An 11,575-nucleotide genomic window follows, 5' to 3' on the forward strand; every position below is an offset into this window, starting at 1 on the left:
CTAATAGCTCAAGTTATATAAATATTTCATGTTGATTATGTAATTTGTAGAAGTGCGATATCTAGGCGAAGTCTAACGTTTGAATTTTTTGTTGGCCCTGAAAAGGGCCGTTTTTATCGTCATAGCCAATTCCAATTTACTTGGAACTAGTGTACTTGGTCACCGCTTTCGTGCCTTCGCTGACCGCGTGCTTCGCCAATTCGCCGGGCAACAGGAGCCTCACAGCCGTCTGTATCTCCCGAGAGGTGATCGTAGAGCGCTTGTTGTAATGCGCAAGTCTCGACGCTTCCGCGGCGATTCTCTCGAACACATCGTTCACAAAGCTGTTCATGATGCTCATGGCTTTGCTGGAGATTCCGGTGTCTGGATGTACTTGTTTCAGTACTTTGTAGATGTAAATGGCGTAGCTCTCCTTCCTCTTGCGCTTCTTCTTCTTGTCGGTCTTGCTAATATTCTTTTGGGCCTTACCGGCCTTCTTCACGGCTTTGCCACTCGCTTTAGGGGGCATTTTTCTTTCGTACAGTCGATGCTATTTGCGGATGAAACCACGATACAGCGCTCTCGAAGTGCACGGAGAAAATGATTTCTCGAGCTAGGGCGAAGCTATCTTATATATACCACTACTGAGAGCTACGGCGCACCAATCAGAAGGCCGGAAGCGGCTGATTGGTGGAAGCGCGCTGCCCTCGCGGGGTATAAGAGAGCGCGCAGCCAAGGTTCGGCGTCACAATTCGCTCAGTCGCTACATCCGTAGAAGGTATATCCGCATTCGCAAATTGAGGCACCATGTCTGGTCGTGGCAAGGGTGGCAAAGTCAAGGGAAAGGCGAAGTCCCGTTCCAACCGGGCAGGACTGCAGTTCCCCGTGGGTCGTATTCACCGATTGTTGAGGAAGGGAAATTACGCCGAGCGCGTCGGTGCCGGTGCGCCGGTCTACCTGGCCGCGGTCATGGAATATCTCGCCGCTGAAGTGTTGGAGTTGGCCGGCAACGCCGCTCGTGACAACAAGAAGACTAGGATCATCCCTCGTCACTTGCAACTCGCCATCCGCAACGACGAGGAGTTGAACAAGCTGTTGTCCGGTGTAACCATCGCTCAAGGTGGCGTTTTGCCCAACATCCAAGCCGTATTGCTGCCCAAGAAGACCGAGAAGAAAGCATAATTGTAATTCGGCATCCATCGCAAATGGCCCTTTTCAGGGCCACAAAATTTTTATAACGAAGGAATACTGTTCTGTTCAACATTGTTATTACCTTGCTATCCCTGACAAATGCTCGTACTGTTCTCCTTTCTCACATAATTAACATAAATATTAGATTTCGTAATCTTTCGTATGGAACGTGTTAGAAATATTACGACGTAAATCATTTTAACCTCTATCGTGTATGTTTCAATATCTAATAATATTGCGTTATAAATTATTAGGTAACTAGAAACCAAATCGATTGTCTCATCAATTAACTATCGCGTATGCGCGAATAATTTTATTTTTTCAGAAATTCAATTTAACGTTAAGACGTAAAATACATTTTAGATAGACGTTATGCCCATGTATATCTGTTTCTAATATTGAGCTTCCATGTGGCGTAAATATTTCATAATATTTTCTGTAGGTTATTTTTCATGATTTTGATCGTTTTGTATATTTTATTAATATAATCCCTAGAGTATAAAATACCAAGTGCAGTAGAATATAAACAAGAAATACTAATAATAGCTGCTATGTTTCTTAAATTTCTAATGCTATTAGTTATTCTATATCTTATTTGCGCTTACGTATCTATCTAATAAACATCTGAAAACGGTTTACATCGAGCAGGGCATATTACACGACGATACGAAGTCGTCTCGATTCTCAACACAATGTATCACGAAATGGCGTTGGGAGAGAAGAATGTCCTGCCATTGTTCGATCGTCAAATGTGGACATAGGTATAGAGAAGCATGGTTATTCTGCGTTTACTCACGTACAATTTTTTCATCATAAATAAAATTCTAATACTCGTCTAGGAATACGCAATACATACTCTAAAATGATTCTCTTTATTAATAATAGTAAAAATAACTGAAATTATATACAGTGCTTCAAAATACGATTTCTTTAACTTGTATCTCTAATTTCATTGTGAGATTGTGTAATTCGTTTCAATATAATTATACGTGAAACATAATTTTATAGCACGTATGTTAAATCGTTTACGTTAAAAATTTAATTGATTAGTTGATTAGGTATATGTAGCCAAGTCACTCGATTTGCACGGTTTAATATAGAATAATCCAACACAATTCCGATTACATTTTTTATTATTGAGACAAATGTTATTTGGAGTGTGAGACTTATTTTATTGTTTAACAAATTATTCTGACGCGATGTTTAACTTATGTATTCTGTACTTGTTCCAGTTCAACGTCGAAAGCGTGAAGCAGCTGTTGCTACGGCGCACCAATGAGGTTGCGCTCGGTCTCGATCGCGCGTTAGCTCCGCCACGCGATTGGTTGTCGTGTAGCTACTCTGCATCGCTATATAAACACGCAAGAGGGCTGGCGAAATCAATCGACGCTCAGACTTCGTTGGGTGCTGAACTCGTACGCTGAGAGAACTCGTCTACTGATTTCGACATGCCACCGAAAGCCAGTGGTAAGGCGGTGAAGAAGGCCGGCAAGGCTCAGAAGAACATTAGCAAGACCGACAAGAAGAAGAAGCGTAAGAGGAAGGAGAGCTATGCTATCTACATCTACAAGGTGTTGAAACAAGTGCATCCCGACACCGGAATCTCCAGCAAAGCCATGAGCATCATGAACAGTTTCGTTAACGATGTGTTCGAGAGAATCGCCGCCGAGGCATCGAGACTGGCTCACTATAACAAGAGATCGACGATCACGTCCCGTGAGATACAAACTGCAGTGAGACTTCTTTTACCCGGAGAATTGGCTAAGCACGCGGTCAGTGAGGGAACTAAAGCAGTGACCAAATACACCAGCTCCAAGTAAAGCAACAATTAATACACGTTGCATCCGTATATATCGGCCCTTTTCAGGGCCAACAAATATTTTAACGTGGAAGTCTCTTGTTTTGTTTGTGGTATTCTGTATCCATGTTGCTATCCTGTTATTTTTTTAGTAACAATGTAGACGAAAGCATAAATTATAAATTTAAATACGTAATTTCCTGGCTGAGGTGATATTTTTCGAAATAAATTCTCTTTACAGGTTCAGGAGAAAGATTCTTATAGATGCTTGTTAGCATAAAAAATACATTGTTTAATTTGTTACAGTTTATTTCAACTTCATGTAAAGAACTTTTAAGATCGACAAAAAATGCGCAGTATTTGTGTACGGTTGAATATTGTAATAGCAAAAATTATACACGTCACATGCGTGTCGATTCGTATTTGCATTATTTAATTATTTTAAATATATTATGTTCGCGCGATATTTGTGATAATGCCATAGTGAAAGAAAACGTTTAGTTGCGTAGTTTGACATATAAATGAACATATTAACGAAATATGAAATGTCTTGAACATTTCAGAATTATTTCGAAAGTTTTAAAATATATATTGTGTGTCTATCTTATAAGTACATATAGATTCTAATATTCCATATTACTAATAATTTGTGACAGTTTCTTAATTTTGAATTGTTAATAAGAATTGAGTCGAGAACGAAATTATTCTAATATAGATTCCCGTGATGACCTTTTTAACGAAACTATTTTTGTTGTGTAAATATTCAGAAATGACCTTTCAAACCGATAAAATTCAATCATTGTCATAAAATTCTAACAATTAATTAAGATGTTCTCAATTATTTTCTAGTTACTGTTTGCCGTTTTAAAACCTAGAGATTCATTGCAATTTTTCAGTTTTATCCACAAGTTTCGTCTCTACATGAATGCTAAGTAAAAAAACGGAATTTCAAATCTCTTGATAAAAAATTATACCTTATTATCATTTGTTAAATATACATTCACGATATTTTATTCACTTATACAATCTTTGCTAATTGCTTTCAATTTATTAAATTAATACTTTATCATCTTAGAACAAGGAAAATAAGATGCTTTTAAAAATTTCTTTGCCACGCACGAATTTGTTATCGGCTCTTTTTATAAGATTATAAAATTTAATGGAAAACTTGTGCTACGCCTAAACATTAGAAATAATTTAAATACATACAAAAAGTCAGTAGGCAGACCAAATTAAATTTTACTTACGTAAGGATAATGTATTGTACAGAATATATTATATGTATATCATATTACGTATAGAGAATTAGGTATAATTCCTTATTCTCGCGTAATGTTCTGATGAATTAAAATATAATATGATTAAAATTTAAAAAACGGGCCAAAGACAAGCAATTATTAGATTTATTTTTAGTTCTTTATTATCTTATATATAACAAATATCTTTATTATCTCATATATAATAAATTCGCGAAGAGCGAATATGTCAAATGGCCAGATATCCTAGCTAAACTAAACACATCGAAAATTTTAAGTACTAAAAAAATAACTTCTATTTGCTAATTTTATCAATAAGTTTTGAAATTTCAGCAACGTCATTGTCGAGAAACCCACAAGTGTACACCTAAGATTAAACATTTAATTGTACTTATCTAATTTATAATTTAATAAATTCTCATATATTTCATAATACAGAGAAAAAATTTTACATGAATTTCATTTCCGATGTTAGTACGTAATCAGTATATCTTTAAAAAAAATAAAACCTATTCACCATTATATGTACAGTCGTGGACACATTGGTTGCGACATTTTTATAGGTTTCTAATATATATATTTGATATACATAATATATATGCTTTATAGATAACTAATATTTTGCAAATGCGAACCACGATGTATGTAATGTACTATCTTTAGTCTAGAGACAGTATAACGCCAATCATAGTTCGCATTTGCAAAATATTTGTGCGTTTTGAAACCTATCGCAACCGATGTGTCCATGACTGTACATATGTATATGCTTATATTTGAGAAGTAGAGGTTAGGTAGATTTGAAACTGAATTTCAACAATTGTGTATATGTATATTTATCTATTATTTTATCTCTTTATTAAAGGTTAACAAGTTTCTTATTTATGAATTTTGTAAAAATGCTGCGTGAACACAGAAATCGGAAAAGAATAATTTTTCAAATTATTGTATATAAAAGTAGACAAAAAAGTTGTCAAAGATAAAATATATAAAGAAAAAGTAGTCGAAATATTTCCTTTTATTATTTTGAAGTTTTAAAATAAGTTTCTTTTATATCATACAATACTGCTAAGTTGAAAGTTAAGTATTTTTAATTAAAAATTTCTAAATATCCGTATAAAAAAATTATCAACTTATTTGCTACAAGAGAAATACAACGTTTAAAATTTTTGGTGGCCCTGAAAAGGGCCGATTGTATAGCAAAAAGTCAACGTCTAACCGCCGAAGCCGTATAGAGTTCTTCCTTGGCGCTTCAGGGCGTAGACGACGTCCATGGCAGTCACGGTCTTTCTTTTCGCGTGCTCGGTGTAGGTGACCGCGTCACGGATAACGTTTTCTAGGAACACCTTCAGTACACCACGCGTTTCCTCGTAAATTAATCCGGAGATACGCTTGACTCCGCCACGACGTGCTAGACGACGAATGGCCGGCTTGGTAATACCCTGGATGTTATCGCGAAGTACTTTACGATGTCTCTTCGCTCCTCCTTTTCCCAATCCCTTTCCTCCCTTACCACGGCCAGTCATGATGAATCACTTTCGATCGTCGTACGTACACTCAGAGAAGTGCAAAACGAATTTGGTGACTGAACGAGCCGGAGTGCCGGTTTTATCCCTTCGTCGCGTTAACGCTCCCCACTCCGGTGGCATCTGCCAATAGGACGCAACTTTCATACTCGCCCCTCTCCTGAAGCACCGACCAATCAAGCGCAATTCAACTTGCCGGTTTTGTATATAATACAAGCGTTGTTTTTGAAAACGTTCAATTTGACTGAGATCTTCTCTCATATTGTATCGTTCATATCAGAAAATTCGACAGTAGCGATGGCACGTACGAAGCAGACCGCTCGCAAATCGACTGGAGGAAAGGCTCCTCGTAAACAGCTGGCCACCAAAGCTGCAAGGAAGAGTGCCCCGGCCACCGGTGGCGTGAAAAAACCCCATCGTTACAGGCCCGGCACCGTGGCTCTTCGTGAGATTCGTCGTTATCAGAAAAGTACGGAATTACTGATCCGTAAATTGCCATTCCAACGACTCGTTCGTGAGATTGCGCAGGACTTCAAGACGGATCTCCGCTTCCAAAGTTCTGCTGTAATGGCCCTTCAAGAAGCCAGCGAGGCATACCTTGTCGGTCTCTTTGAAGATACGAACTTGTGCGCTATCCATGCTAAGCGCGTCACTATTATGCCTAAAGACATCCAATTGGCACGTCGTATCCGTGGCGAGCGAGCTTAAGCGCTATTAATTATAACAAAAAACTTAATCGGCCCTTTTCAGGGCCAACAAATTTTTCAACAGAACATTTCTCGTCTGCATACTTATTTTTATTTATGATTTCAGGATTATCTTTACATTCTTTCTAATATATTTCTAATATATAAAATTAATATTTGAAGTAATGTATTTAAACTATTCGTTTATACTTGAAGCTATGAATATTTGATACTGCAACGAACAAAAATATGGACTATCAAATTAAACGTAGCATTATCATTGATCAATTATTAAATTATCTATCAGTTTAATAAATGTTTTTAATTTAATTACGAATTTTAATCAGATTCATTATAGCTTATAACTTAATTGGACAATACTTGATTTCAACGAAATGCAAAAATATTTCTGGAGTAGTTAGCAAATAATTCTAGCTGATAATTATTTTTACATACTTGAACGTATAATTATGAAACCGAAGATCTTCATATTTTATATGCTGTATATAATATATTTAATTGCCCCGAATTGTAACTTAAGTAACTAAACACTAAACAGTTTATAGTTACATATACGTTAGGGTAGATAAATAGTTTATAGAAAAGATCAAAAGACACGATTGTCTCGAGCCTCGGCGCCAAGAGTACGCGCGAGACTGGACCAGGTCTATCTACACGAGTCGGTGAGTTGCTAGGAATTAGGATCCATCGTGCGAGCCATCGTATAGAGTGTGTAGACGCCTGAGATTTTCGGATTACATTTACGTTAGATGCTTTATCGATATCTTTCGATGAAAACAGATGACAATCATAAATATTTTCAATAGACTTTTATCAAAGAAAAGATTAAGATTTATTAAAAACTACAAAATTAGAATATTTAAGAAATCTCATCAAGTTTATGAAGATTTTAATTACATTTTTCTTATATTTAACTTAATTTAATTAAATATCTAGATCGACCGTGGATTATTTCAAAGTAAAATGAGAAAAATGCCAACACCGTACAAAGCGGTTTAACTTTCATAACTTTATTGTTACAATATATTCAGCCCCACACAACTGCGCGTCGCATCTTTTGTCAGTCTTAAAACAGTTTTAACATGAAGCTGAAGATAATGTAATTTAATTATACTGTCAATATAAATTTGGCTTAAAAACGGAAACTTCCTTTATTTTTTAAAAACTTATTGAAAAGCAAAGATATACGAAAAGATATACAAGTTATCTATGCAAGACATATAAGTTCTGGATAAATTGCTCTAACAGTAAATCGATAAACAGATGATACTTAAAATCTCTTTTTTCTAAATCTTATAAATTTATTATAAAGTAAAAATTTTATATTGTTCGATTTTAAAGATTTAATTCTCATTTAAGATGTCTAAATTTAAGTCTTTCTAAATTAACGAATATCATACATAAAAAAACGAAGATAATTGAAAAATTATGAATATTCGTATAAATGAATTTGACGAAAATAGAAATCTAAAACTTTCTTTTGTAAGTTTACTTTTTTTTCAATAATAGGTACAAGTCTAATTGTAGATCTTATCTTAATTTTTTACACATTTCGAAATCTAACTATATATTCTTTGTATTTATTTCATGTTAAATGTACATTAACATTTGAATATAAAACGATATCACTTCTAAATTAAATTGACTTGTCGATAATAATTTATTAACATTATTGAGGGTCAAGTAAAATGATGAGGTACGATGTAGCATAAAATAACACAAGACTGAAAATTATTTCTAACAAAGGAAGACACTTGAATTAATATATCAAATAAAAATTTATTTTGAGAGAGAAAGGATATATTGAGTTTTCCAGAATTGTATTATAAAACATACGTTTGTAAATTAATTTTAACATAGTAATTAAATTTAATTTAAAGATGAGTTTAATGAGTTTTTTAATACAAGAAACTTTTAAATATAACATATATATAATCACATAATTATCATACAGTACAGGTGAAATAAATATTTTAATTTGAATTTAATTTTCGTTAACCTGACATTAATAAAGCGCGATAAATTCCAAGCAAACATGTTAATTTTAGAACTGTTCTATGTTTAGTATTGTAAAATAAGTATTAAGTAAGTTGTATAATGATTTTGATAATTTTATTAGTATATTACTTCGTCCGAGAACTAAACTTAGATTATTTAAAATATTTTAAAACTTCATGTTCTTACGATTTAAGCTCTTAAAGTAGCTGGGATATAATAATAGATCATTGCCTTAATAACAGTGTTACATATTTTTATCTTATTAGTAACGCCGGGTTAAAATTATTACAAAATTTAAATAATATTTTATATTATTTTAACAAAAACAGCTATACATTTACATTCTATCGACGTGATACATTTACCATTAATTCGAGCATTAAATTATTAATCTAAAAATCTTCTCTAAAGTATTATTTATTACTTTATTTGTATGTTATTTCAACTGAGAGAACTAAGAAACGTTGAAAGTTTCATTATTCAAAAGAAACGTACGATCAACCGTTCAGCAGCGTCCAGCCAATGGCAACTTCGCTCGCACGCTATTGGTCGAACGTAACCTACACAATTCGGTATAAATAGCTGGTTTTCGAGGGAGCGTTTCAAAACGTATTCTGCTCTCGTACGGTTCGCACCAAGGCTTCCTCTACTCAAGTCAAGATGTCCGGACGTGGTAAAGGAGGCAAGATTAAGGGTAAGGCGAAGAGCCGCTCCAACCGAGCCGGATTGCAATTTCCCGTGGGTCGTATCCATCGATTGCTCCGGAAGGGAAATTATGCCGAGCGCGTAGGTGCCGGTGCTCCGGTATATCTGGCCGCCGTGATGGAGTACCTCGCCGCCGAAGTGTTGGAGTTGGCCGGCAACGCGGCTCGCGATAACAAGAAGACGAGAATCATTCCGAGACACCTGCAACTCGCCATCCGTAATGACGAGGAGCTGAACAAGCTGCTGTCGGGCGTCACCATCGCTCAAGGTGGTGTGCTGCCCAACATTCAGGCGGTGCTGTTACCGAAGAAGACCGAGAAGAAAACATAATCAGCTTAGATTTGCGGTTGTTGTCTTATCATCAGAACTAATTCGGTCAGTAACAAGAGATATGTTCCGAATGAACAACTCTTTCTCCTTAGTTCGATGACTCGAGAGATAAGTGAAATACAATACACGAGACCGACCAGAAACTTTCAAAAATTAATAAGGATGATACAGTACACCGGAGCAAGAAAAGCATATCCATCCCAGCCGAATACAATTACAAAGCGTTATTTGTACGAACTAGAGACAACGACCTTTTGGTTTGCAGCTACTGAGAATAACAAATGGCCCTTTTCAGGGCCCCAAAATATACATACGATGGTACAATCTCGTCCGCTTGTTGTACGATGTCACTTATTTTTCATATTTTACGGTAGTTGGCAAAAAATAGACATCAAAACATGAAACTTGATGAAGATAGATATGTTTGAGACAGTTTTATTTTCAAGTTTTACAATGTAATTTGTACATGTTAATTGTTACATATCAATTCGTAAGACATTCGAAACATTATAATCTAACAGAGGTAAAAAGTTATTTATGTAGACCTGAGATTATTTAAAATAACTGCTATTTTCAAATATATTTTCTCAAAAATAAAAGAAATCCAAATTATCTTGTAGATCTATAATTATTTCTCTTATCAAATTTGACTTAAGGCTCCTAACTGCTGATCCTAACTAGCGGCCGTATGTTATATTCCATATATGTAGTTATATTCTGTATAGCACAAATGAAAGAATTTCTTGTGGATATAACCTCAAATAATAATTAAAATCATCCAAAAGTTATATATATGGGATGTAATATATGTTCACTGAGTCATACGATGTCATATATCTGTATTGGCTGGGAAATATGAAAATAGTTTTAAACACATATACCACGTATTCAGCAATTTTATATTATTACTTAGTACAGTAGTGTTAGAATTTACAATTTTTTGTAAAAGACTGGGCAGTAATAGTCTACCCGGAATAAATTGTATATTTCTTGATAAACATTCTCATAAAAGTTGAGCAATTAGCTTATTTAATGATAGTACATAAACAGCATTGCTTCTTGTGTCAGAAAAAAGTATCAAATAACTTAAAAATAATATGAATTGTTTTTTTTTGTTTTTCATGATGTGTATATACATGTATACACTTCTGTTTAGCAAAGTTGCTTCACATATGATTCAATATGCTCTGAATTGATCGCAGATTTGCTATTTCTCTATCGAGTTCTCCACCATTAGGTTTACTAAAGAGAGTCGTTAAACATTTTGAAATAACGTCCTGACACTTCGTTATTATCTTTCTCCTGGAATAAAGGAAATTTTAAATTAATATCAAGTTCAATAATTCAAGTTTAAAATTAGCAATTTTGATTAGCAATTAAAAATAAAAAAATCATTTATTTCCATTTAAATTATGTTTTACTTATTTAATTTTAAAATAAAATATTTCAATAAAAAAATCTAAGTTTTGTTCCTTTGTTTTTAGTCCAATGAGGTGTAATCGAGATTATTAGTTTATAGATAATACTCACCTGACAAAACTGTTTGTTATTGTCATGTTTTTTATGAAATGATTTACCAAGTTCGCGGTTGATTCGATTAGATGAAATTCATTGCCTTCATTCAATCAAATACGGGTATTTTTACCAATCATTCTGAAGACAGACGATTTGTGTGTGAACATCTTGTAATATTAGAACACAGAAATTTGCATTTAATATACTTACTTTTCATAAATGTCTATTGTGCTATATATGCGATATGAAAATAACGGCCGTATCAGTATTGGTGATATTCATGATATTTTATATTTGTCTTCTTCGTGCACCGTATGTCAAACAAGGATAGATATCATATACATATATATATGACCGGACCTAATGTTGCCAGCGCCACGCGGACATTAAGTAACCACTAGGAACTACGAGTGTCAGGGAGCTGCCCACGGTCATCGATTCTGTCCCTCGGAAATTTTCACAAACTCTGAAGTGATCACTTTTCTACATTAATGCTCATAATCCATGCACGATTAACGAAACGAAATCGTGCATGGACTATAAGGATTAATGTAGAAAAGTGATCACTTCAGA

At 34.5% G+C, this 11,575-nt stretch overlaps 7 protein-coding genes across 7 annotated transcripts in view; 4 read left to right on the forward strand and 3 right to left on the reverse strand.

Moving 5' to 3' along the window:
* Positions 1 to 84: 84 nt before the first annotated feature.
* LOC105455367 (histone H2B) lies at positions 85 to 583 on the reverse strand. The gene has a single exon (XM_011698643.1). It carries the CDS (start codon positions 506 to 508, stop codon positions 137 to 139), a length of 372 nt encoding a protein of 123 aa, XP_011696945.1. The 5' UTR covers positions 509 to 583; the 3' UTR covers positions 85 to 136.
* Positions 584 to 726: 143 nt separating this feature from the next.
* On the forward strand, positions 727 to 1,208 carry LOC105455375 (histone H2A). The gene has a single exon (XM_011698656.1). It carries the CDS (start codon positions 787 to 789, stop codon positions 1,159 to 1,161), a length of 375 nt encoding a protein of 124 aa, XP_011696958.1. The 5' UTR covers positions 727 to 786; the 3' UTR covers positions 1,162 to 1,208.
* A 1,344-nt stretch (positions 1,209 to 2,552) lies between these two features.
* Positions 2,553 to 3,043, forward strand: LOC105455382 (histone H2B). Its single transcript, XM_011698668.1, has one exon. It carries the CDS (start codon positions 2,619 to 2,621, stop codon positions 2,988 to 2,990), a length of 372 nt encoding a protein of 123 aa, XP_011696970.1. The 5' UTR covers positions 2,553 to 2,618; the 3' UTR covers positions 2,991 to 3,043.
* A 2,178-nt stretch (positions 3,044 to 5,221) lies between these two features.
* LOC105455387 (histone H4) lies at positions 5,222 to 5,799 on the reverse strand. The gene has a single exon (XM_011698681.1). It carries the CDS (start codon positions 5,745 to 5,747, stop codon positions 5,436 to 5,438), a length of 312 nt encoding a protein of 103 aa, XP_011696983.1. The 5' UTR covers positions 5,748 to 5,799; the 3' UTR covers positions 5,222 to 5,435.
* A 187-nt stretch (positions 5,800 to 5,986) lies between these two features.
* Positions 5,987 to 6,503, forward strand: LOC105455396 (histone H3). The gene has a single exon (XM_011698694.1). It carries the CDS (start codon positions 6,045 to 6,047, stop codon positions 6,453 to 6,455), a length of 411 nt encoding a protein of 136 aa, XP_011696996.1. The 5' UTR covers positions 5,987 to 6,044; the 3' UTR covers positions 6,456 to 6,503.
* Positions 6,504 to 9,051: 2,548 nt separating this feature from the next.
* LOC105455429 (histone H2A-like) overlaps positions 9,052 to 11,575 on the forward strand; it is an 11,154-nt gene continuing 8,630 nt past the window's right edge. The window contains exon 1 of the mRNA XM_011698742.1: positions 9,052 to 9,532. Coding sequence (XP_011697044.1) covers positions 9,113 to 9,487 — 375 coding nt within the window. The 5' untranslated portion in view covers positions 9,052 to 9,112 and the 3' untranslated portion in view covers positions 9,488 to 9,532. The remainder of the gene's footprint in view (positions 9,533 to 11,575) is intronic.
* Positions 10,799 to 11,575, reverse strand: part of LOC105455422 (nuclear pore complex protein Nup155) — a 14,654-nt gene continuing 13,877 nt past the window's right edge. Inside the window, exon 27 of the mRNA XM_011698729.1 lies at positions 10,799 to 11,017. Coding sequence (XP_011697031.1) covers positions 11,014 to 11,017 — 4 coding nt within the window. The 3' untranslated portion in view covers positions 10,799 to 11,013. The remainder of the gene's footprint in view (positions 11,018 to 11,575) is intronic.

This window comes from Wasmannia auropunctata, unplaced genomic scaffold (genome assembly GCF_000956235.1).
Source record: "Wasmannia auropunctata unplaced genomic scaffold, wasmannia.A_1.0 LD336106.1, whole genome shotgun sequence".
NCBI classification, from domain to species: Eukaryota; Metazoa; Arthropoda; class Insecta; order Hymenoptera; family Formicidae; genus Wasmannia; species Wasmannia auropunctata.

Coding starts and splice junctions, on each gene's coding strand:
- LOC105455375 (XM_011698656.1), top strand. CDS start 787: ATGTCTGGTCGTGGCAAGGGTGGCAAAGTCAAGGGAAAGGCGAAGTCC.
- LOC105455396 (XM_011698694.1), top strand. CDS start 6,045: ATGGCACGTACGAAGCAGACCGCTCGCAAATCGACTGGAGGAAAGGCT.
- LOC105455382 (XM_011698668.1), top strand. CDS start 2,619: ATGCCACCGAAAGCCAGTGGTAAGGCGGTGAAGAAGGCCGGCAAGGCT.
- LOC105455367 (XM_011698643.1), bottom strand. CDS start 508: ATGCCCCCTAAAGCGAGTGGCAAAGCCGTGAAGAAGGCCGGTAAGGCC.
- LOC105455387 (XM_011698681.1), bottom strand. CDS start 5,747: ATGACTGGCCGTGGTAAGGGAGGAAAGGGATTGGGAAAAGGAGGAGCG.